We start from the raw sequence: 25323 nt of genomic DNA, 5'->3' as shown, positions 1-25323 counted from the left end.
GGTTGTGCATAGTCTTTCTGATTTATAACTTACTAGTACATTGCCCGTTCCTCCATGCACCACCCCGTGGGCGCTTCCCCCCCGCACACACACTGCACTCTGTCAGGTCCCCCTAAGCGCAAGTTTGAAGTTGATTCGATAAACGGTTCTCGAGATACACGAAGGAATAATATAAGTCCAAATTGCATGAAATGCGGCACCACACTCCATCGGGGTCCGAGCAGCGTACTCGAGATAAACTGCTTTTGTGTTGCCAGTAGGTGGCGCTATGCCAGATCGCACAGAAATTCAGCTCCCTGCACTCCGTTGAGGCCCCCTAAGCGCACTCCCCGATTTTTAAGTTTTAAGTCGATCAGATGAATGGCTATCGATATAAAGCGATATTTGTGTTTCCAGTAGGTGGCACTATGCCAAATTGCACGGAATTCAGCTCCCTGCACTCCCTTGAGTGCCCCTAAGTGCACTCCCCGAGTTTGAAGTTGATCGGACGAACGGTTCTCAAGATAAACCACTTTTTGTGTGGCCAGTAGGTGGCACTGTGCTGAATTGCACGGAATTCGGCAGTGCACTGTGTTGAGTTCCCATCAGCGCACTCCCCAACCAAATTTAAAGTCGATCGGACGACGGGTCTTGAGATAAACCGCATTTTTTATGTTGCCAGTAGGTGGTGCTATGCCGAATTGCACGAAAACAGGGCACTGCACTCCGTCAGGTCCCCGTCGGTGTAATCCCGAAGTTTGAAGTTGATCCAACCAACGGTTCTCGAGATACGTGAAGGACAGAGAGACAGAGAGAGAGGCCTTCCACACTGGGCCATAGTGCATGCTCACACTCTGCCTTCCACACTGGGCCATAGTGCACGCTCACGCTCAGCCTTCCACACTGGGCCATAGCGCAGGCTCACGCACAGAGCGACCCGCCCAGATCAGCTGGGGCTTGAAGGAGCGCAGAATTTAACACAAATGTTCAAATATTGAACGTGTTTCCCGTCCGAATTGCACGAAAACAGGGCACTGCACTCCGTCAGGTCCCCCTTAGCGCACTCCTAAAGTTTGAAGTCGCGACAGGGTGCAGAGTGGCCCCCCCGACGATTTTCGAATAATCTCACATTAGTTTTCATTGTGAATTAGAATCTAGTTCACAATAAAAACTAACGAGAAATAAAGTTTGACTGAGCTCCAGCTAAATTTTCAAATACCACCATTAGCGCTTTTGGGAAGATAGGGCCCCTTCTGTTTGTGTAAATTACTTAGATTGAAAGTGATAAGATTTGTTCTAGCAGACGCCCAATTTAAATTCTGTTTTCTGAATTTGTCTGGAATGATTATAGTTGAAACTGATTCTAGAAATCAAACTCGCCAAGTTGGTATCCTATTATTACCATATTGCATTGAAAAGTCCTAGATATTTTGTTTTCTTTAAGATGGACTGGACTCTTGATTTGAACACAGTGTTGTTGTTATCCAGATAATGTTTGGAGAGAAGACAGTGAGAGTTGATCATCCTTCTAATCTGTCCCTCTTGACGCTGCTCATCCTCCTGCTCATCCCATTCATTATTCTTAGTAAGTATAAACTGAGGTTACACTACAAGACTTTCCCCCGATTTTAGACAGGATTTCCAGTTCGGCACAGTCTGTCTTTGTCTACTCTAGTTTGCAGTTGTTGTGGGCAGTTGGCACAAATGGGTACAGATATATATATATATATATATATATATATATATATATATATATATATATATATATATATATATATATATTTTTTTTACAATAATTTATTAGGAGGAACAAGAGTACAGCTTATATACAGAAAAAAATCTTCAGATTCTAATCGTCAAATGTAAACTGCATCCTGACGCCAGTCGGAGCCACAACAATTATCAAATATATGTATGTTTGAATTTTCAAGCAGTCGGGTAACGTAGGGTAAACTCATCAACAACTCACATGCATAGGATCTCATAAATATTCAATGAAAAACTAGCTATGCACCAAGAAGCAGTCAAATAGCTCGTCATTCTTCATACAATACATAGATACCAAGGCACAGGTGAATAATACAGGGAGGAGGAGTGGAAGACCCAATTACACCATCAAAGACAACACGCTAAAAGCTGCCATGGAGCTCAGGCTTAGTTAAGCCTCTGTCCAAGGAGCACTTGTCACATTGGATAGCGGGGGCCATTACTCTGGCCGTTGGGAAGATTCCCCCGGAGGGCATTAAAGCTCACTCTACACGAGGTGTTGCTTCATCTGTGGTGCTATTGCGCGGTGTAACGGTAGAGGACATGTGTACTGCGGCATCATGGTGAACCCACCACACCTTCGTGAGGTACTACTGCCTGGACGTGGTAGGCACGACGTTCGCTCACACCGTCTCATCAGCCTCCACAAGTTAGATGCCTCACGGCCCGCTCTGTTAAACCTACTGGGTTCCCGTGCGCTACAGTATATGCCATGACGGCCCTTTTTCGTCCCGAGGTCGCAAGGTCGCACTGCGGTGCTTCGTTTCAGCAAGGACGGTTGTAGGTAGCACTAGTGAGAGCTCGAGCTGAAGCGAAGTAAAATCTACAGTAAGGGTTGTGCAACAACCCAGGTTTTACAAGTGAAAGTGAGAGCTCTCACCATTCAGCCTGGCTGTCCGGGTATATACTTGGCTCAATGTTGAATGCTTGGAGTGGAGTTTCCCTGTCTGGCGGCCGCTCACAAAATGGCTGACAGGCGCGTCCAATCACAGCCCGGGATCTGCCAGGCGCCGCCTTCAGGTGCGACTGACGTGTTCCACGTCGCCTTCACGTCCCCTGGGTGGTTCAAAAGGTTAACGTTTATGGAATAAAAGGTAAGGGCATTCAAAGTCTGCACGTATGTAAAACCTGGGTTGTTGCACAACCCTTATGTTTTCCCCTCCCCAAAATGTAGCCTAACTTTTTTTAATACATGAAATGGTCAAATTTAAAGATATTCCACATGGACACAACAGGCAGGTTCAATCCAAAAATACTGATATCAGCCTTCAAAAGCCCATATGGTCGAACCTTTTTTCTGTTCACAGCCATTGCTTGGTTGTCTGCTGTGTTTGACTGACTTGCTCTCTTTGTGTCACTCAGTCGTCGTGATGATTTACCGGAGCAAGCAGAAGAAGCTCACGGCTCAGATGAACCGGCGCCTGGAAGACCTGGAGATGGACGTCCGGAATGACATCAGGCAAGGTGAGGCAGGCTCAAGGCACATGAGTGACTTTTTGAGACCCGACTTGATGCATGAAGAGAAGACTTGAGGTTTGACTTGACTTGGGTTCTGGTGACTTGGGACTTGATTCTGGGACTGACTGTTCACTTTCCAACATGTGGTAGAGGATTAGAGGGGTAGTAATAACCCATCCCTATCTCCAGGTTTTGTGGATCTGCAGACAGAGAAGGCCGACCTAATGGAGAACGTCGGTACCATCCCGTTCCTGGACTACAAGCACTTTGCCTCCAGGATCTTTTTCCCCGAGGTGCAACAGAGCTGGAAAGAAACTATATTAGAAACTATATATATGTATATATATACTGTATATATATATATATATATATATATATATACAGATCCTATACAGAAATTTGAATATTATGGGAATAACATGGATAACCGTGGACTTCAGCGGATTGTCAAGCAAAGATGATTCAAAAATTTGGCAGAGATTCAGAGGGAGTGGACTGAGGCTGCAGTCAGTCATAACTGAGAAGTAACTGCTGATTTTCTTCACACTATAATACTTTCATGAAATACTGTTTTGGGGGATTTCTGGAGCTGTAGGCCAAAATTATGAAAAATGAAACAAAGGCTAGAAATATTTCAATTGTGTGTAATGAATCTATAATCTGTGAAAGTTTCACTTTTTGAAAGGAATTATGGAAAAAACTAACTTCCCATGATATTCAAATTATTTGGAAAGGATCTGTATATATATATATATATAGATATAGATATAGATATAGATATAGATAGATATAGATACATATATATAGATATAGATATATATATAGAGAGAGATATAGATATATATAGATATAGATAGATAGCTATATCTATAGATATATAGATATATATATACAAACTTTAATATCACATTAATTGTCAAATTAACTAATACCTTGGTCTGATTACCGTAAACCAGTGAGTCCATGTTGGAGCTCTTTCTCACTCCAGTAGTATTTTTAGTTGTCGTGTTTCTCCACATTAAGACTAGCCTGGTAAACCAGCCGGACACGTGAACTCACAATTCATTTCATTCTCTGCTTCCGTCTGGCCCCAAGCTTTCACACGCTGTCTGCAGTGGGCGGAAGTTGGGCGGGTGTACTTGCCTTGACGGACAACTCCTTCAGTCAATCAGCGTTTGATCCAGTCAAACACAAATCCACTCGGGAGAACGGCAAAAACATATTTTCCCCCGAGAAACTCTGCGGTTGCGGTGATATAATACTCCTGTACTTGTTTAATTAATAGTAATTAATAAAGTGCTGTCAATAACTGCACTTTATGGTTGTTTAAACGCGGCGAATGCTGACATTACTCCTCGAGGTGGACAGGCAAGGAGGCGGCCATTACTGTTTTGCTAGTGGCGTTCCTGATTGGCCGGTCACAATGTCAACTATGAGGCGGGTCGCTGATTGGCTCGTCCACTTTGCAGTTTCTGTTAGGATCCCACCCAGGGCATGGGGCCAGACGGAAGCGAAGAACGAAATGAAATGTGAGTTCACGTGACCGGCTGGTTTACCAGGCTACATTAAGACTACATTTCCCATCAGTCCCGTTGCTTGTTGTTGTTTTCTCTGAGCCTGATGTTTTGTTTCCAGGGTGGAGCTCTGATGACGTCTTGTCTCAGAGACATCGGCCAGGTAAGATCTGGCTCCAGCGGATGTTGTTGTTGTTGTTGTTGGTACCTGCTGAGCCCCTCAGTGATACGTGTTGTGTCTGACCTGGGATCAGGACGTGGTCCAGCCAGACGAGTGCTGCCAGGCGCTCTCCAAGCTGATCCAGGACCAGCTCTTCCTCACCTCCATGGTCCACGCTCTGGAGGAGCAGAAGAGCTTCACCATCAAGGACAAGTCAGTCTGTTGTCACTGTCAATCTGTAGATAGAGTCCCGCAGTAATGAGTCCAGAAAACATGGCCGCTAAAACACTAGCTCATAGATTTTTGTAGGGGAAATTCAGTTAAATGCATGAAATAAGGTCTGTGGTTAACAAAAGTTTATGAAACAGCCAACTTTGTGTTCAGCAAGATAATCTTCACAAATGAGGACCACTTCTATGACTTTTTAAAAAAATGCGATTTTCAGAAAATGCTTCAAAGGTCATAACGGTTTCTGTGAAAAGGGCCTATTGGGAGAGATTCGCTTTTGCAGCCAGCCTCAAGTGGCCATTCAAGGAACTGCATTTTTGGCACTTCCGCATTGCCTTCATTTTTCAGCCCTGGAGTAGGGTGACCAGACGTCCCCGATTTTCGGGGACAGTCCCCGATTTCGGTGCTCTGTCCCCGGCTGGAGCTGTCCCCGAAAATGTCCCCGATTTTGGCCACAAAGTCAAATAATAATACTGGCAAGAAACTCGATAACAGAGCATTTGCGGCACCACAAAAGCCTGTCGTTGTGCTTGTGCACGTTGTGCAAAGTGCTGCCTGTGTGTGACAGAGTAGATCACAGAGTAGATGTTCTCCCTCTGCCCGTGCCGTGGTTTTCCCAGGACCCAGCCGCCCGCAACCGAAGCCCCAGAGGTGGCGAACGAGAGGCGGCGTCTGCTTGCTGCTTTTGCTACCGTCCTTGTTTACCGGACCCCATTCAGCGGGTTATCCATCCCAGTTGTTTTGAATAGTTAAAAGTACAGTAAAGCTATCTGGTAAGTAAGTGCAGTAACTAACTCAAAACGTTTTAGCAGAGAAGTCAGTAACGTTTTTATGTACACCAAACTCCATTGAAAAAAATGTCAATTTTTAACATGATTGGCGATGGATCATTGTTATCTAGTCATTAGCCTACTGTTCCCTAAATTGGCCTTCAGCCATCAAAACTTTGATAACCCCTGGTTTAAATTAACACAATAGGTCATATTTATCTCTAGATTACAATTTTAATCATTAAAATTGCCTTTTAGTATTAACATGATTTTTTAAATTATTTTGTCAGCATTTAATATTAAATTAGCAGTTAATATGGTCATGTGGCCATTGAATACTTGAAACTGGTGAGCGACACCCTAAACTCAAGGAAAGTGTTTACTGAGGTAATAAATCACTACTGTAATGTTTTTGTTTTGTGGAAATAAATTATCCACCAGTTGGTGAGGTCAAAGAGAGAAGTTGTCCCTCTCTATGTTCCTGCCACTCTACACAATACACCAGTAGCCTATTTCCCATACCAAGGCTGTCTAATTTGTGGTAAAATGTGCCAGATAACTAGTAACCATTAGTAACCACTGCTTCTTTTTCAATTGTTTCAAAATCACAAAGTTCTTCATAGATCTAGCCTCTTACTTTTGCTCTCAAAGTGCACCAGATTTATACATTTTACTGTAAAATGTACACAATTTTCTAAAAGACGGGGGGGCACAGCCCCCCCTGGGCCCCCCTAGCAGACCACAAAATGTCCCCGATTTTCATTTGGGAAATCTGGTCACCTTACCCTGGAGCTTACCGTCTCCCCCAACTGTCTGTCTGCCTCTCTGGTTCAGGTGTGCGCTGGCATCTCTGCTGACCGTGGTTCTGCACAGAGACCTGTTCTACCTGACGGAGGTGATGCAGGAGCTGCTGCAGGTGATAAACCTGGGTTGTTTTAGGGTTGAGGTTTAAATGAAAGAATGTGCAGCCAAATAAAATGTTTATTTTTTATCAGAGTTTACTGAGATTCTGCAAAATGCAAAAACAACTTTTTCCCTCCTGGGATTTTTCGCCCGTTTTCTCCCCAATTGTACATGGGCAGTCACCAGCCGCTTCTTTTGACCTGATAGCGAGGAGTAGCACGTGGGAGGATCACGCTATTCCCCCAGGTTCCCCTCCCCCCCAAACAGGCACCCTGGCCGACCAGAGGGGGCACTAGTGCAGTGACCAGGACTCATACATACCCCACTGGCTTCCCACACGCAGACATGGCCAATTGCGTCTGACCAAGCCGGAGGTACCGGAGGGATTGAACCCGGGTCTGGCTTAGATATGTATGCACCCAATCCAGGAGAGAACAAGTCAACTGCCACAGGCCAACCTGGACAAATTTGAAGCAGCTAGTGAGCTGTGTTACATGAATTCAGTAGACATGACAGATTCTTCTTCTTCACAGGCTCTGATGCAGCGGAACAGCTCCGCCCAGCCCAAGCTGCTGCTGCGCCGCACCGAGAGCACCGTGGAGAAACTCCTCACCAACTGGATGTCCATCTGCCTCTACGGCTTCCTCAGGGTCTGTGTGCTCACTTACTTCACTTCTCTTTACAATTAAAACAACACTGCGACAGGTGATATCAGAGAAGAATAGACTATCAAGATGCGGGGAGGTATTTTATTTATTCCAAATAAAAGTACCACAGGGATGATGTATTTTTGTAGGCCAACTCAAACAGCATTGCGCTGTTCCCTCATCTGGGACTTAGTGCTTGTTAACCACATACCTTATTTTAGGCATCTATCTATCTATAAAAGGGAGCTGGGGCTCTGTCTGTTTGTTTGTTTCTCTGTCTGTCCCACTGATGATCATCAGTGATGTCATAAATTCCTCTCACACACACACACACACACACACACACACACACACACACACACACACACACACACACACACACACACACAAAGTCTCATTGATGATGTCATCAATTGTGACATCATCAGTGATGTCAGAGGCATTGTGGCATCATCAGTGATGCACACATACACACACACAAGAGACATACACACGTGCGTGCCCACACACATACACACACACACACACACACACACTCACACACATACAAGAGACAGACAGGCAAACACATGCACACACAAACACGAGACAGGCACACACACTGAACACTGATCAGTGATGATGTCAGAAAGACCGAGGGAGAGAGGAGAGGGAGAGAGACAGGGTGAGGAGGAGAGGGAGACAGAGGGGGAGAGACTGAGGGAGAGGCCAGCTTGCTCGGCGAGCTGCAGAACGGGCGAGCCTAGGAATCGAGCACGCGTAGTGCGCGAGATGCCTCGCGCGCTACGCGTGCTCGATTCCGAGCACCGATGACATCATCAGTGATGTCACTCATGACATCATCACTGATGTCATCAGTGACATCACTGACGATGTCATCGGTGATGTCATCAGTGATGTCATTAGTCTGAGGCTCACGAGAGAGACTGAGGAGGCTCATGAGAGAGACTGAGGGAGAGAGGAGAGGGAGAGAGACTGAGGGAGAGAGAGGAGAGAGGGAGAGAGACTGAGGGAGAGAGGAGAGGGAGAGAGACTGAGGGAGAGAGAGGAGAGGGGGAGAGAGTGAGGGAGAGAGGAGAGGGAGAGAGACTGAGGGAGAGAGAGGAGAGCTGGAGAGAGGAGAGGGGGAGAGACTGAGAGAGGCCAGCTTGGCGAGCTGCAGGGCCAGCTTGGCTTGAGCCTAGGAATCATGCGCGCATAGCGTGCGAGGTGCCTAGTATAACCAAACACGTTTATGAAACTGACACCTTTGTGTTCAGCAAGATAATAATAACCACAGAAGAGACGGATAAGGCCATCATGTTAGATAAAGTTACAGGAAGACAGGTTCAAACTCTGTTCAATAAACAAGCTGCATGTGAGTCATGTGACTTTTGTTGCCAAGCCTTGGTTCTCTTCTTCTTTTTCTTAGCCGTTTATTTGAGAGGATAGTATACAGCCTAGATCCTCGATGCGCGGCTCGTGAGACGATGGCGGCCCTAGACTCTATCATTGGCGGCTCGCGGCCCGCGAGCCCGGTCCCCCCCCCCCCCCCCAAAAAAAAAAAAAAACTACCTAACTTTCAACTACCACACAGCCTATATAATATTATAGCCTATGTTTATTTAAAAAACAAAAATTGACAACTGGTCCGCGACTCTTTTTCCATCTATCTACCGGTCCTTGGCACAAAAAAGGTTGGGAACCCCTGGTTTAGCCTACTGAGCTGGGTGTGGAGACCAGGAAAGCACAGGCTGTTTACTGAGCTGCATGGAGAGGTGTGTGGAGCTGCATCCCAGAGAGAGACAGACTGGACATCAGAATGTTTTCATATTTTTTTTTAATCAAGTCGGTGTGAATGTTTTCATCACTTTTATCATTTTTTATTAAGTCGGCCTGAATGTTTTTTATATCTGATATATATATATATAACCACAGATATATATATAAAATATAAAGTCGGTCTGAATGTTTTTATGATTTTTATAATTGATAATTTTATCATTGGTTCTACATTTTTTATCATTGGTTTTTATCATTGAATAAACTAAAAACTAAATCAAACGCTTACTGTGTGGTTTTGCGGTAAAAGTGGCTCTCCTCTTGACTTTGATCGGCTAGTGTGGCTCATGGAGGAAATAGTGAGGATCACTGGTATAGAGGGTGACAGGAAAGCAGGGAGAGAGAGAGGGGAGGACATGCAGCAAATGACCGCAGGTCAGATTGGAACCTGAGTAAGCTGCGTGAAGGACTAAGCCTTAATGGTACACATTCTACCATGTGAGCCACCGGGACGCCCTGCCCTGCTTCGCTTCTAATTGGTCAATTTGACGCTAATCAAACCAAATAGAAAAAACATACAGAACAAAGTGAATGTTTCTCTGGTTCAGACCAAAGTAATCAACCTGTGGGCATAATACTACACGTGTTTCCTGAGAGACTCCCAACTTTTCATTGCCCTCTCCCAGTTTCCTCCCGGGGTCACAATTTGGTATTTTTCCCATTATCTCGTTATCACAACCTGTTTCTGGCACTGTAGGCTATAAGCGTACTGTTCTACTGTTTGCACCCGCACAACAACATCAGCATTTGAGTTGGGAGTGAGAGTGAGAGTTGAGGGAGCTGCTCACCTGGACTGCTACCTGTCTCCACTTAGAAAATCCATTGAGCATCTGCGGGCGCACTTCATGCTGCATTCAAGTGCACCTCCGTAAACGCATGGTGCATTCAAGTCAGGGTGTCCCCCAGTGTAACACAAGCCCGGTGGATCACCGGGCCAAAGTTGACTGCCCCCCTACCTCCCCCCATGGGAATAAGCATCGGGAATTTATATTTATTTATTTATTTAGTTATAATGTTTGCCTATGGAAGCTGTGTCATAGGTTTCTTTTTAATTCTCAATTCCATGGTTCCGTCTGTTATTCTGTTATTACAGAAACTATAGGCCCTACCTTAATGCTGCCATCAGTCTGTCGCCGGGCCCGCGTCACAACAGGCAGTCGGCCGGTGGCAGCGTGGCCCGCGTCACAACAGACAGTGGGCCGGTGGCAGCGTGGCCCTCGTCACAACAGACAGTGGGCCGGTGGCAGCGTGGCCCTCGTCACAACAGACAGTGGGCCGGTGGCAGCATGGCCCTCGTCACAACAGACAGTGGGCCGGTGGCAGCGTGGCGTCACAACAGACAGTGGGCCGGTGGCAGCGTGGCCCTCGTCACAACAGACAGTGGGCCGGTGGCAGCATGGCCCGCGTCACAACAGACAGTGGGCCGGTGGCAGCGTGGCCCGCGTCACAACAGACAGTGGGCCGGTGGCAGCGTGGCCCGCGTCACAACAGACAGTGGGCCGGTGGCAGCGTGGCCCGCGTCACAACAGGCAGTCGGCCGGTGGCAGCGTGGCCCCCGTCACAACAGACAGTGGGCCGGTGGCAGCATGGCCCTCGTCACAACAGACAGTGGGCCGGTGGCAGCGTGGCGTCACAACAGACAGTGGGCCGGTGGCAGCGTGGCCCCCGTCACAACAGACAGTGGGCCGGTGGCAGCGTGGCGTCACAACAGGCAGTCGGCCGGTGGCAGCGTGGCCCCCGTCACAACAGACAGTGGGCCGGTGGCAGCGTGGCGTCACAACAGACAGTTGGCCGGTGGCAGCGTGGCGCTTGTGAAAAGATTCTTGCCACCGAGCCTAACAACTTTTCTGGGGGAAACCCTGCAGGTGCACCTTGTCAAATCAGAAAGCTACTCTCAGGCACAAATGTTTAAAACAGGAAAGGTTGTCATTTTTTCGTATTTCCCTTTGTTGAAATAGATACAGTACATGTGTTACCTCTTCAAGTACCCTATTGCCGCCTCCACTAAATGTTCTTTGGCTGCTAGTTCAGAGAGTTTTGCTTGTAGAGTGATCAGACTGACATTGTAATCTGTGGATCCTTCGCTTTCATGTGAACTTTTCATCTTCACTTGAACCCCCCACGCGCAGGAGAGTGCTGCTGTTCCTGTTGGTCAGTGCTCTGACCTGTGTGTGTGTGTGTGTGTGTGTGTGTGTGTGTTGTGTTGTGTGCAGGAGAGTGCGGGGCAGCAGCTGTTCCTGTTGGTCAGTGCTCTGACGCAGCAGATTGGCCGCGGGCCCGTGGACTCTGTCACAGAGAGGGCTCTCTACACACTCAGCGAGGACTGGCTGCTGTGGCAGGCCACCGACTTCACCAGCCTGGTACACACACACGTGCACACACACACACACACACACACACACACACACACACACACACACATACACACACACACACTCACTCACTCACTCATTCACTCACTCAGGTAACGTGTGGGGTATTTACATTTAAATGCAATGACTTAAATGCATTCCCTGGACTTATTTTAACCTTAACCTACTCCTAACCCTAATCCTAACCCTAACCACTGACCCCAATCACCTGGTCGTAATTCGGGTGTGTGTCCCCAATTTCGACTTGAGTACAACCACACACAGGGGTGTCTGTGTAGTATAGCAGCTACACCGCACTAGTGCCTCCTCTGGTCGGCCTGTTTGAGGGGGAGGGTAACTGGCTACTTCCTGCCGGTGAAACTCCAGGTATGCACAGGTATCGGAGGAAGCACGTGCTAGTCTACAACTCTCCCCAGATCAGCAGAGGGGGTGGAGCAACGAGCGGGACAGCAGGGGGAATTGGACAAGTACAATTGGGAAGAAAATCCTAAAAAAACACTTGATCAAAACAAAAAGTAAACACACACGTCACTATGACAGTGTGAACATGAATGCATGGTGGCTGATACTAAACCACTTCCTCTTCCAGGTATTTTTTTCCACTCGTGAACATTCAACTCGGCGTTCAGAAGCTTGACATGGCTTTATTTCTAGCATGTGTTACTATCGTACAAATAGTTCCCTGCACACATTGCACCACAAAACCGCTGTTCATCGTGACCAGATCCCAATCACTAGAAGCTCTACAAGTAGCCTATTCTAAGTATATATATATATATATATATATATATATATTAGGGCTGTCGATTAAGGGCCGACCATAACGCGTTTTTTTTTTTTTGTCGCATGCCGCTATTTTGTCCCTTCGTTGCACCCGTACTTGTAGTCAAGCCAGTCGCAGCGGTTTCCTGTTTCCTGTCTGTGCAGGCAAGGAAGAGAAAGACAGCAATACGCTTCTAAATGGCTCGTTTTACTTTAAAAAACAACTCCCAAATGGCACAGTGGAAAAGTCAACAGTAGTTTGCACCTTGTGTAAAACGGAATTAAAATATCACCGAAGTACATCGAGTTTGAGCTATCACCTAAAAGCTAAGCATACCAGAGCAGCTAGCGTCACCGTAACCTCAACGCGAGACTCATCAGCAGAGTTGGGGTCCGTTACTCAAAAAAGTAATATATTACACATTACACATTACTTTCAAAAAAAGTAATGCCTTACTTTACTTGATTACTCCCTGGAGAAAGTAATTCGTTACACTACTCGTTACATTACTTTTGCGTTACTCCGTTAGCCTGAGATGCATTGTCACGTAATTTGCCAGTTAACAATACAACATTAATCCTTACATATATGCCCATATATTAGCACAAATCTCTATCGTAATAAGGTAGGTTGCAAAACTTTTCCTGTCTGATGGTGGCTGTCCGTTCCCTGTCATCTGTATTTTGCTCAATATGTTTCTGAAAAATGGCGATTTCATTCTACTGTTGAAACTGGCAACATTTCCTCTACCATGTAGGAGGAGGCAACAAGCCTGTCCATCTCTGATTTTGATGTTACCTGGTGAAAAGCAAGCTGTTCCTGCTTGCTTGGGGTCGAGGCAGGCGACTCAGCTTGGGTCTGCAAGACTGCAACCAGCTTTGTGTTAGCATGTTTCCACTGCAGATGCTTTGAGAGGTTTATGTCGTAGGCTACCGTAGCTAGCTGCTTCTGTCCAGGGCGTTTGCAGTTTCACATTCTTGTCCTTCCGCGCAACAAAAACTTGTTGTAGAAGACGGCGCTTTTGCGCTTTTTGGCAGATTGCTGGCAGACTATTACGGAACACACGCACTGCGCCCACTTCACTAGAAGATGTTGTATTTACAAGGGGTATTTACAGACCCCATCGCTGTATGTGGGTTTCTCTTATGGTTTACGTTTACATTTCATTTAATTTAATTTAGTCCAATATTCAGATATTCCAGAATTGCATGTTGTGTTAAAATACATATTATTTATATCTAACACTCTTTAGCCTGATTTAATTGTAAAACAGAGTGTAAAAAGTTATGCAAAGCCTTCTGGGAAATTTGACCCGTGGAAGAGGAAAGTGGGCGGAGTTCCCAGCATGCCCTGGGGGTACTGTGTTTTTGTGTCAATTGTTTGTTTCTCAATGTGTTTTGGAGGTTAAAATGATTTCTTGTTCTATATGCATGATGTTAGTTATCTGATAACTGATGTGTCGACTAATAGTGCTGTTCTGCATGCTAATACAAAGTTGAAATGTTGGCACCATGGGTGATTCTGCTGTGCAGTTAAGTGACCCATCTGATGGGACACAGGATCTGCTATTAAAATGGAGGTCTTTTCTCTCTATACTTATCTTGCTAGTACGCATGTAACGAGGTAAGCCTTTGATTAGTAACTGTAATGTGATTACTGCACTTAGGTACAGTAGTGCCTTACACTACTCGTTACCGACAAAAGTAATGTGATTACTTTGTAACGCGTTACCCCCAACTCTGCTCATCAGTCATTCTTCCTTCAGAGTCTCGGATCTGCGGGTCCTCTAGCTACTGAGAGGTCGGCTCCAATGGCTTCACACGATATACACGTTATCAATATACACAGTTTCCAATAGCGAGCCATTATTCACATGGAAGTGCCAACGTTTTTAGCTCAAACACAGCCTTCTTCGGCTGTGTCATTTTGGGTTTTGACTGCTCCACAGCGCCGCCGCCGGAAGTATCGGTTCTGGAGCGTGTACTGCACTGTTTACAATTGTGCATTTATTTTTTATTCAAGATATATTTTTGTAGACATTGTTACCTCCTGTCTACATTGCACTTCTATTGAATTGAAAATAAATCTAAAATTCAAGATCACAAAGAGACATTTATTTGCATTCATTTGATTCCCAATCACGACACACTGGTAAGAATGATTAATATCTAATTAAAAATGCTTTGAAATGCAAAATAATGGGATTTCAAACATGCGACACAAAGATGCGATTAATCGCGATTAACTATAGTTAATCGCAAGATTAATCGCCATTAAGAAAATTCATCGTTTGACAGTCATAATATATATATATACTGTATATATATATATATATATATATAATAAACTAGTTTTGAAAAGCTACTGGAATTAGCCAATAACCGACGAGTATTACAGTATATGTAGATATCGACATCATCAAAAGTTCCACTTTTTGCTGCGTGCTGTTTGCTCAACTACTGCTGCAGTTTGGCTCCATCCACAAGAGGAAGTGTGAGGGGAAAAAACAGGAAGGAGTTGAAAAGAAGTGGTTTGACAGTTGACAGCTAGAGGAGTGAGAGACTCTGGCTATACCAAATAACTCAAAAACAACCTGAAGAGGCGTTGGCTGTCGTGGGGTTTTATCAACAGCAACACATTCAGAGCAGAGATGTGAAAAAGATGGGGGGGGAGGAATAACAAAGTAACCAAAATCAAGCTAAAACAAGTGGATAACAACATATACGTAGAGAAGGAAAATAAAATACAGTCAAAATCAATTTCAGATGAAAGCATAGGCTACACATATTTCTGACACATGTCCCAAGACATGCATCTCTTTTGGCTATACTTGTTGTTATATTTAGATCATCTTAATGCCATTTTAGGCTATAAACATGTTTTTTTTTTCTTACCTGGCTTTTACTGTGGTCCGCCTATATTTGTTTTTCACGGCATGTTTCTGTCTGTAAATTAGTAAATGAATAGCAGACAATGCACATCCACACATTCTGGACACATCTCTGTACATTTGATTGCATAGCTTAAAATGCACACTTGCACATCTGGACATATTCTGTGCATGTTCTGTGCACATTCTATTAGGATGCACATCGTACACACCACGCATATAAACTGCAAACATCTCCTAACCTGCAGGGTTCCTACGCAGGGCTGGAAAGTCTGGAAAAGTATTGAAAATGAATGTGATCATTTCCAGGTATTGCATAGTTTGGGAAATCTGTAAAATGTGGTTCATGTCTGATACATAATTGTATCTTTGATGTTGTTGTAGAGCCACTTGGAGTCCACAGTTTGTTTTGATGATGAGATTTTTTTTTTTTTTTCATAAAATGAAAGCATTCACAAAAAACTATTATTATTATGTTACCGGACATTTCACTCTGGCTTTAAAACTGACCCCGCTACAGCCTCTGAGAGTAATTTTTCAAAATTGCGATATTCGTGAAATATTCGATATTATTGAAAATCCGACCAAGCCTCGGGGTTCATGTGTATATGTAAAAAAAAAAAAAAAAAAATGACAGCATGCATTATATCAAATCCCTTGCATCATCTGTGTTTATGTTCAGAAGCTGCAGGTGCTGTTTGCGGTGGGCAGTGAGGGCTCTGTGAGCGAACCTCTGGAGGTCAGCGCTCTGAGCTGTGACACGGTGGAGCAGCTCCAACACAAGATCCTCTCCACCTTCAAGGCCAAGTTTGGCTTCCCCTACAACACCACACTCAAGGACGTCCGCTTAGGTCAGTCCCCTACAACACCACACTCAGGGACGTCCGCTTAGGTCAGTCCTCTACAGGTACAACACCACACTCAGGGACGTCCGCTTAGGTCAGTCCCCTACAACACCACACTCAGGGACATCCGCTTAGATCAGTCCCATACAACACCACACTCAGGGACGTCCGCTTAGGTCAGTCCCCTACAACACCACACTCAGGGACGTCCGCTTAGGTCAGTCCCATACAACACCACACTCAGGGACGTCCGCTTAGGTCAGTCCCATACAACACCACACTCAGGGACGTCCGCTTATGTCAGTCCCATACAACACCACGCTCAGGGACGTCCGCTTGTGTCAGTCCCATACAACACCACGCTCAGGGACGTCCACTTAGTTCACTCCCCTACAACACCACACTCTGGGACGGCCGCTTATGTCAGTCCCATAGTCCATTGAAGTGGATGGTGACCAACTTTCAAGCATTAAAAAAAGAAGCGTACATAGTGATCTCCTGGCGTAATCCAAGTCACCACAAGCCCTGAGATGCCAAGTTGACTTGAAAATACATCATTTACACCCTGTTTTTAGCTGAAATCGGCACTGTAGCAGGCTACAGTATCTGCTCCACCAGCACTGTCTTGAAGCACCTGGATATAATGCAGATTTAAGCTAAAACAGGATGTAAATGATGTATTTTCAAGTCAACCTGGCATCTCAGGGCTTGTGGAGACTTGGATTACGCCAGGTGAGCAGTATGGAGGCTTTTTCCTTTCTTTTATGTTTGAAAGTTGGTCACCATCCACTTCAATAGTTTTGGAGAATTCTACAATGGCGTTTTGCTGTGAAACTCATCTATACCAAGCCCCCAGGAATAGCGCTGGGCTGTGAAGCCATTTGAACATGGTGGCGAAGCTCTGTATTGCAAGTCATGTGACGCCATGCAGCCCAGAAAGGAAAATTCCCATCCACTTGCATGGGGATCCCGGCAGCTGTTAAACCCAGTGGAATTTTTTCTGGGTGTCACTCAAAGTATAAAACGACTCTTTTAATTATCAAATATTTTTTTATGGGGTCATTTTTTCTTCAGAAGCCACTAAGAGCTGTATACGGGTGTATTTCCTTCTTATAATACAATCCATGGGTGGGAGGGGTGGGAGACGTCATCGAATACGTCATGGCACACATGCGCACCTCGCCTTGGGCCGCATGGTCAGGAAGTAAAACCAGGAAGAAAAAACCCCCATGATGGCTTCATGCGCCAGTGAGCAGCGTCCGTCCGAATGCATGGGTGGGCGTGACTCGTCCCCTATCCAGTTTTTTAATACATCCATGATCTATACTGACTGAATTTTCATTTTTGGTTGAACTTACAGTGTAGGAGCCAATCCGTGAAGTTTTGACAATTTCCGTAACATTACTAACGGAAATTGTGATGTCACTGTTGAGAGAACAGGGAGTCATGACATCATTGGTGATGTCACTCTTGCGGTACCCGCCATGGTATAAATGTGTTTAGTTTCGAATAGTTCAGTATAGTTTAGATTCTTAGTCGACAAGCGTGTCAGGCTAGAAGCAAGACAGTTTTTGATCGTTCTTCAGGAAGCTTTAAGAAGAGTGTTTGAACAAGAAAGTTAGGTGACAGCTGAACTCAACGTGTTACGAAGGAAGCCATCCTTGAGCTAGCTTGTGGAGCTAGCTAGGAAAGTGTTTCACTGTAAACCAACGAACAAACATCACCCAATAAAGACACCTTGAGTTGAGTTATTGAGTTGAGATAACAAGACGCCTCAGAGCCCTTCCTGCCGCCCACGCTGAGTAATTAGAAGTGGCAATCTAATAAGAAACAAGATCCCGAAGATTTCGCAGCTACAAAATTCAGAAAACTAGAAGATACGTACATACAGTATATCCTTTAATAAACTATTTATATATTTTTTACACAATGCTATGAATCTGACACAACAATCTGCCAAAATCAGCTTTTCTAACATTTTAACTTGATGCCCTTTTCCAACTAGAGCTTGAGCGGGACGGGTCGTATGTTCCTCTGGAGGAGGTGGACAAGAGCTCCCAGGTCCTCGGAGATGCCACCATGCTCAACACACTCAAGCACTACCAGGTGTGTGTGTGTGTGTGTGTGTGTGTGTGTGTGTGTGTGTGTGTGTGTGTGTGTGTGTGTGTGTGTGTGTGTGTGTGTGTGTGTGTGTGTGTGTGTGTGTGTGTGTAGCCACATCTAAACATGAAGTCTGGACCATGTCCGGCTAGCCAGAGCAGGATATTTTCCGGTTTTACCTTTCTAGACATGCTGGAAATGGTCCGTATTCTCTGCCGATGGCGAGTACAGTGGGCGGGGGGAGGGGGGAGGGTGTATCGATAAAAAGAAATGTGAGATGGAAACAGCTTACATGACCCGGGACATGAGCTGCCGGTGTTAAACAACAGCAGTTTTGCCAACAATGAGGATCCTGTACTAGGGGCTCAGATGGTAATGATCCGCACTCGCGGGAGTGCGCATAAGGCAGATAATTGTTTCTAAACATGCAGGCCGACCGGCTAGCAGCTGGTTATAATCCGGATTTCACTGCATGTTTAGAAGGGGCTTGTGTGTGTCTGTGTGTGGGTGTGCGTGTGTGTGTGTGTGTGTGTGTGTGTGCGTGCGTGCGTGCGTGCGTGCGTGTGTGCGTGTGTGTGTGTGAACAGACACTGCTGCATAGTGATGGAAAACTGTCCCATTTCCTCATAAAGAGTTTCGGTATGAGAACGGCGAGTCTGCAGAAAACGTTGCACGAGGGGGCAATGACCTCAGAGGCTGCTGAGGTGTATGAATGGAAAAATACACCCTAAAAAATGAGCTGTGATGGTGGGTTTCCACAGGTTCCGTTATTTCCACGCTTCCCATTCATTGTCCATGTAAGCAGCCGTGCACTGCATTCTGGGAGCGCCATGATGTGCTATTCGAGAGACAAGGCATTTGCCTAAAGTTGAGGTCTACACTGCTTTATCCAAATCAGGGGTGGTCAGCGTAACTCGCCGCCTCTGGAAACTTGTATACAAACTTTTAAACTAACCGCACCTGTAGGCTATGACTGATTTCTGTGAAAAAAGAAGAATCCGCACACCAAAAGGAGCTCCCGTTTAGGTTTTTTTATTGCAAACAGCGTGACGTTTCGGGCCACACTGGCCTTTCCTCAAGACACTTTCTGAAGTGGCAGAGAGACGCCGTCTTAAATACCCGTATCAATATACATGGCAGCTCACCAGGTGTTCATCAATTAGTAATTAGAAAAGTAATTAAAAAAGTTAAAAGTTGTATGGCTGATTTCTGCCCTTAAATGTTTTCACAAACACATTTCGGTGAACCATCGATGACCACTTCCACTTTCAAAGGGGTCCTCTTTTTCACAGCCTAATGTTGGCAGGTGTGTGTGTCTGTTTGGAACCAGCTAGTAGCCTTATATTGTCATTTAGCCTTTCTGCTACTATTGCATGATTAAAACCGCAAATTTTATTTTATTGAAGCGGGGGGTGAGGGGGGGGGGGGTATACGCAGTGGAAGTGGTCCCTGGGAAATTTGGTTTGGTACATAGTGGTACTTGGACGGAAAAGTTTGGGAACCCCTGACATATTGGATCCATTTCAAAATTTTTGCCAAATACATTTTCAATTTCACACAATACTTCCAGCCAATACTTCTGTAATTTATGACATGGCCAAAGGCATTGCAGGGACTTACCAGGGGGGAGGGGGAGGGGGGGGGGGGGTTTGTAATGACTTCATAATGGGATCATATGAGGTGACTCTTTGTGCTCACCAGACTAGCCTCAAGGTCAGGGACAGAGAGACTCCATCCAAGACCGGTGGCCTAGACTGTGTCATCCAAATCACAAGGCCTGGGAAGTATCCTAGATTATGCTCTATTAGTCATCAAACAAGAAACAACACAACTAGCTGCTGTCTGGTGAAAAACTGAACTCAAGATTTTGTGAATATAGACGTTTTAAAGAGATAACAATCTCTTTAAAACGTCCATATTCACAAAATATTTAGTTAAGTTGAGTTTTACGTTTTTTAACCCTTACTTACCAAAGATGTTTATTGGTAGATTCCTTTCTCAGCACAATCCATGCTGTTCACAAACCAATACAAATGGGGTCACGCTCCTGTCTGTGCAAGCTGACTGAGGCTTATCGAAATGTACTTTGTGGGCACTTTTTGGGAGATTCGCCTATTTGCCATATCGCCCATACATAAACAAGATAAACAATGCCTTTGTCGTCACTCTCCCCACAGTATGCTGTGAGGTACAGCCGTTCAGTTAGATTCACAAATGAATTGGAGTAAACGGTACAAGCGTTCAAGTCACCAAAAACACACATTCTAACAGCGCCAAAAAGCTCTATGTACATGTTCACATCACCACAAGACACTTTGAAATGCGATTTTAGTGATCAGAGCATCTGCATTGAAGACATCAGTCGAAAGCAGATTGCTGCCTCTCACAGTTGGGGAATATTCCTCTTCTTCTCACTCAGACCCACGTCACTGGGGAATATTCTTCTTCTTCGAATCTCTTCTTCTCCTTCTTCTGATGGCTGTCCGGCAGACTTTATGCCCTGCAGCACACCACTGCCTCTCACAGGTCAGGAATATCACTCATGGTATTCATGGTGTTTCTACTTCCACAAGAGTACGTACCCCTGTGGCGGCGATGAATTCCAGCACTGCTTTCAGTCTTTGCCTGTTTCTCATGAGATTCAGCAAGCTCTTCATTGAGACAGTCTTTGTGCCCAGGCTTAACACCCTGGAAGTGGCTCTTCTTCTTCTTCAAATGGCTTTTCGGCAGCCCGCGCAGCAGTTAACTAGTTGAGTTGTGCCAAACAAATGTTAATATCTCAAAAATTATACATCGCATCGCTTATATTTTTACATTCTGAGTGAGAGCAGAAGTAGCTCAAGAGTCTGATGTATAATACAGTATAATGTTGTGTTAAAGTTGTGTGAACTGTCGCAGTTTTTAAAATGAAGTGAATTTAGTAAAAAGCACAGCCTGCTAGAGTGAGACACTCAAGGTTGGCTCCATGGGCTCCCATTATAAAGTCGCCCCCAGTAAGCCGTTTGTTTACCAACACTGATCCCTCTTATAATATATATACGTGTGTATATATATATATATATATATATATATAAATGGCAAATATATGGCATGGAGCGATGGGGGGGAGGTAAATTTTACAATGGAGTGGATAACATCACAATGGAGTGGATGATGTCACACTCTGAAATTCGCATATCTAGTCGCAACTATTGTGAGTTTTAGTTCTCTCAGCACGCGATTCATTCCAGACCCCTGAAAAGTGTTTTGGGAAATTTCAGAGGCGATCGGAGCAACGGTGTGCCTTGCAACTCTGGACGCACACACGGACAGACACACACAGTGTCTGTCCGGAATCAGTAGTGTCAAATTATAGTGATGATACTATAATTTGAGTGCCGTGTCCGTCCGTCCATCCGGCGTTGCAAGGCGCACGGTTATCCCGATGGCCTCTAAAATTTGGCAAAACACTTTTCACGGGTCTGGTATGAATCTGGTGCGTGGGGAAAAAAAGAAAAAAAAACGCCCACGGGGGCACTACAGCAATATTTTACGTAGACCAATCACAATTCACGCTGCTATGACATCATCTTACATAGACCAATGCCAGCTCACTCAATACACTAACTGACAGGAAATAAACTTAACTGCAAACCTTTCCCTAGCAACAGAATTCCAGTAAAAAAAAAGTAAAAATGCGACCGCATTGCATTGTGGTATATGGGAGAAAATGTAGGATACATTCGCTGTTCAATAGAAATAGGAATGCATTGTGGGTATTTTATATAGTGAATCAAATTAACAGTTGAGAATTCGGACACGAATAAAACAAGCGCAAATTCACAATAGCTGCGACCAGATATGCAAATTTCCGAAATACACTTTTTGTGGACCAACCAAGTAACCAAGAGTGACTTATAGAGCTGCTGGCCGCAAATAGAAATGGCGAACACACTATATAGTCCACTATTTCTGTAATAGGGAATGGTTTGTCCGGAGTTGCAAGGTGCAGTTGCTCCAATGGCCTCCAATTTGCCAAAAGACTTCAGGGGTCTGGCATGAATCTGGTGCGGGGGTGAAGGACGTGAAAAAAAATTGCTAGCGACTTCATGGCTAGCGACTTCACTGATGACAAAAAATTGCTGATTGAGTTTGGACACACCCACCAATGTCACATCGTCTCCAGTCTCCACCCTAGAAATGCGCGTGCGAAGTGTACGAAATCTCTAGTATGTATAAGAATAACAATAATAATAACTGGTCTGCAGCAGCTTCTTCCTCAGCCTTGGCTGCTTCCTGCTTGGCCTCGATCTTCATCTGCTCCACCAGGCCCGCCAGGCGGTGGCACTGGCTCTGAGCTTCAGCCTTGGCCTGGCGCAGGGCATTAGCCTCCACCCTCAGGAGGTGCAGGTCGGACATCCTGAGGTCACGGGCGCTGGAGGCGTCCCTCAGCTCAGCCGCCAACATGGAGGACTGCTGCTGGTTGGCCTGGAGCTGCTCTTCCTTCTGCCGCAACTTCTCTTTCAGGGCTTTCATATCTCCCAAGGGGGCCTGGATCTCTCTCTCAGTGAGGCAGGCCTGCAGGCGCACCACCTCCTCTTTAAACTGGGCGATTGTGTTTTCTTTGTTCACATCTACAGACTTCAGCATCTGCAGCTCCACACTCAGCTCAGTGTTCTCTAGCTCCCGGTTCTTCAGGTGAATCTTGTAGAGTTCCTTCTCATCTTTCTCATTCTTCAGATGAGATTCAAGGGCCTCCTTCTCTGCTGTAACTTTCTTCACTCTATCCTTCAGACTTTCTAACTCTCTTTCTTTCTGCAGGGCTTTATGGGTGACTTCAATCAGGTCCTCCTCGTGCTGCAAGACTCTGGCTGTGGCCTCCTCCAGCCTCCTCTTGACCTCCTCCCTCTCCTCTTGCAGAGCCTGGGAGGAGCTCTGCACATCTTGGTTCTCTCTTCTCAGCTGGGCACAGGTCTCCTTCTCCTGCTCACACTCCTTCTGTAGGCTTTCCTTCTCCGCTTCCAGTTGCGCCTTCTCTTGCTGCAGCAGTGCCATGTTTTTCAACAGCTCTTCTTTCTCTCTCTGGGCTTCGTCCATCTTTTGCTCCAGGACAGCCTTGGTGGTGACCACCAGGATGTCAGAGTTGCATTTCTCCTCCACAGTCACCAGCTCCTCCTCTGGAGGGCTGGTGACAGAAAACTGGAAGGGTTTGCTGTTCCCCCGGATCTCCCCTTTGTGTGTTACATAGCAGAACTGGTAGAAGTTGCCGTCGTCATTGGGCACATAATATTCCTGAAAAACCACAGCTCTGTTGACCACGGTGCCTTCCACGTAGTTCTCAGGGACAGGCGACCACACCCATGTGTAATAGTCCCTGGCTGTGCTCCAGCCTACCTTGAATATGCCAACCCAGTCCTTCTGATGTGCTTTAATGAACTGCGTGAGGGTGTAATGACACTCCAGTGCAGCATGGGGAGGATAGCACTTCACCACATTCTGGAAGATGATGTCGTCAAAGTTAGATGTGGCCATGTTGTTGCGGACTAAAGTCCTGTCCAGGAACAGTGCCATAAATCACTGTGCACTAGCCAGTTGCTCCAAATCACAGATGATGTCACAATGTCTTTGCATAAGTGACATCATCAGTTGACATCCGTTCACTGGACATTGTCATTGTGACATCATCTGTGATGACAAGTGACATGGGCAATGTTTGATGTGTCCATGTTGTTGACTAAAGTCCTGTCCAAGACCAGGGCCATAAATCACTCTGACATTACTGATGTCTATGCATAAGTGACATCATCAGTTGACATCACACTAACTGGGTTTCCATCCACCTCTGGATATTCGCATTTACCCAAAATGCGAATATAAACTTGAATGGAAACACCAGAAATTCAAATAAAGGTCGAAATATCGCATAAAGGTTTTTACGCTTGGAGGGGGTGGATTTATCAGCGTATCGGCAGTAGGAAGATGCAAACTTTTGCAATGGAAACAGATTTTGCGAATTAACGATGACGTACCGGATGTGACTTCACTTCCGCTTTATGCTACTCCGGGGGGAAATGGCGGCCAGGCAGTCTGAATGAAATTGAATGTAACGTTCCCAATTCTATGTATTAAATTCTAAAAAACGACCCGCAACATTTGGGAAGGCTAAGCCACACAACTAGTTTGTTATAATCAAACGTCATGCTTTGAAGGTGACTTTACGACGATAAGGACGGTGATGACTCAATCAAAGCAGGTCTCCGCTGATAGAGATCTCTTACAGGCACAGGCCCCATGGCCAGTGTTGGGCAGTAGCTTGCTACAAGTAGCGAAGCTACATAGCTTAACTACATTTCTCAGTAGCTTGGTCGTAGCTTCACTACTGTTGAACCAAGTAGCTTTTTCAGTAGCTAAGCTATTTATAGACCCAAGTAGCTTGTAGCTTCCCGCAAAAGCTACAAGCTACTCGCCAGAGAAAATCCATGAGCAAAGCACGCAGTGGAGATTTCTGCTGCGGTTTGGATTAAACAGGAGGAGACATTGCATATGTCAAGTGTGCCTGTGTAGCCAATAAGGCACTTCCAGTTCCATTATGACAGACAAGTATTGTTGTCTCATCCTTGCTTTTTAGCATCCTTACCTCTCTTGCAGCAAGACCCGGCACTACTCTGCCTCTGATTGGGTTGGGTTTAGGCAATGAAGACTGACGATTGGTTAAGGGTAGGGCAAAATATGTCATGTGCTGGCGAAGTCACATCAGCAACAAACTTTGAAAGATGGCCAGAGGGAGCCACTGGCAGTGATGAAGAAGACGTTCAGCTTTTATTGTCTGTTTTTGAATATTGTGCCAGTCAATCAAAATGAGATTTTTGCCTGCCTATTTGTTTGGTGGAAAGTTGTTCTTTGACATGAAGTTGATTCAATGTGAGAAAAAAAGTAGCTTTGATGTAGCAAGCTGCTTTTGCCATGTTGCTCGTAGCTTAGCTTGCTACATTTCTCTGGAGATAGCTTCAATGTAGTTTAGCTATATTTAATCGAGACTAACTGATAGCTTAGCTTACTACATTTTCCAAGTAGCTTGCCATGGCACAGGCACGTTACGCCTCCTCCTGACGAGAAGCGCCACCTAC

At 45.4% G+C, this 25323-nt stretch overlaps 1 protein-coding gene and 1 pseudogene across 2 annotated transcripts in view; one reads left to right on the top strand and one right to left on the bottom strand.

Annotated features, from left to right (window-relative positions):
- Positions 1 to 25323, top strand: part of plxnc1 (plexin C1) — a gene marked incomplete at its 5' end in the record, with an annotated part of 113647 nt that overhangs the window by 65980 nt on the left and 22344 nt on the right. Inside the window, 10 exons of the mRNA XM_083653339.1 lie at positions 1468 to 1564; positions 3109 to 3210; positions 3394 to 3497; positions 4840 to 4881; positions 4973 to 5091; positions 6711 to 6792; positions 7313 to 7429; positions 11461 to 11607; positions 15955 to 16123; positions 18123 to 18223. Of these exons, the coding sequence (XP_083509465.1) occupies positions 1468 to 1564; positions 3109 to 3210; positions 3394 to 3497; positions 4840 to 4881; positions 4973 to 5091; positions 6711 to 6792; positions 7313 to 7429; positions 11461 to 11607; positions 15955 to 16123; positions 18123 to 18223 (1080 nt within the window). The remainder of the gene's footprint in view (positions 1 to 1467; positions 1565 to 3108; positions 3211 to 3393; positions 3498 to 4839; positions 4882 to 4972; positions 5092 to 6710; positions 6793 to 7312; positions 7430 to 11460; positions 11608 to 15954; positions 16124 to 18122; positions 18224 to 25323) is intronic.
- LOC310790932 (tax1-binding protein 1 homolog B pseudogene) lies at positions 20601 to 23767 on the bottom strand (annotated as a pseudogene). The gene is made up of 2 exons: positions 22455 to 23767; positions 20601 to 20730 (listed from the first exon to the last, which is right to left on the bottom strand). The product of its transcript is annotated as a tax1-binding protein 1 homolog B pseudogene (transcript).

This window comes from Poromitra crassiceps, assembly GCF_964638095.1.
Source record: "Poromitra crassiceps genome assembly, chromosome: 2".
Classification (NCBI taxonomy): Eukaryota; Metazoa; Chordata; class Actinopteri; order Beryciformes; family Melamphaidae; genus Poromitra; species Poromitra crassiceps.
This window is presented reverse-complemented; position numbering and strand designations above follow the sequence as displayed.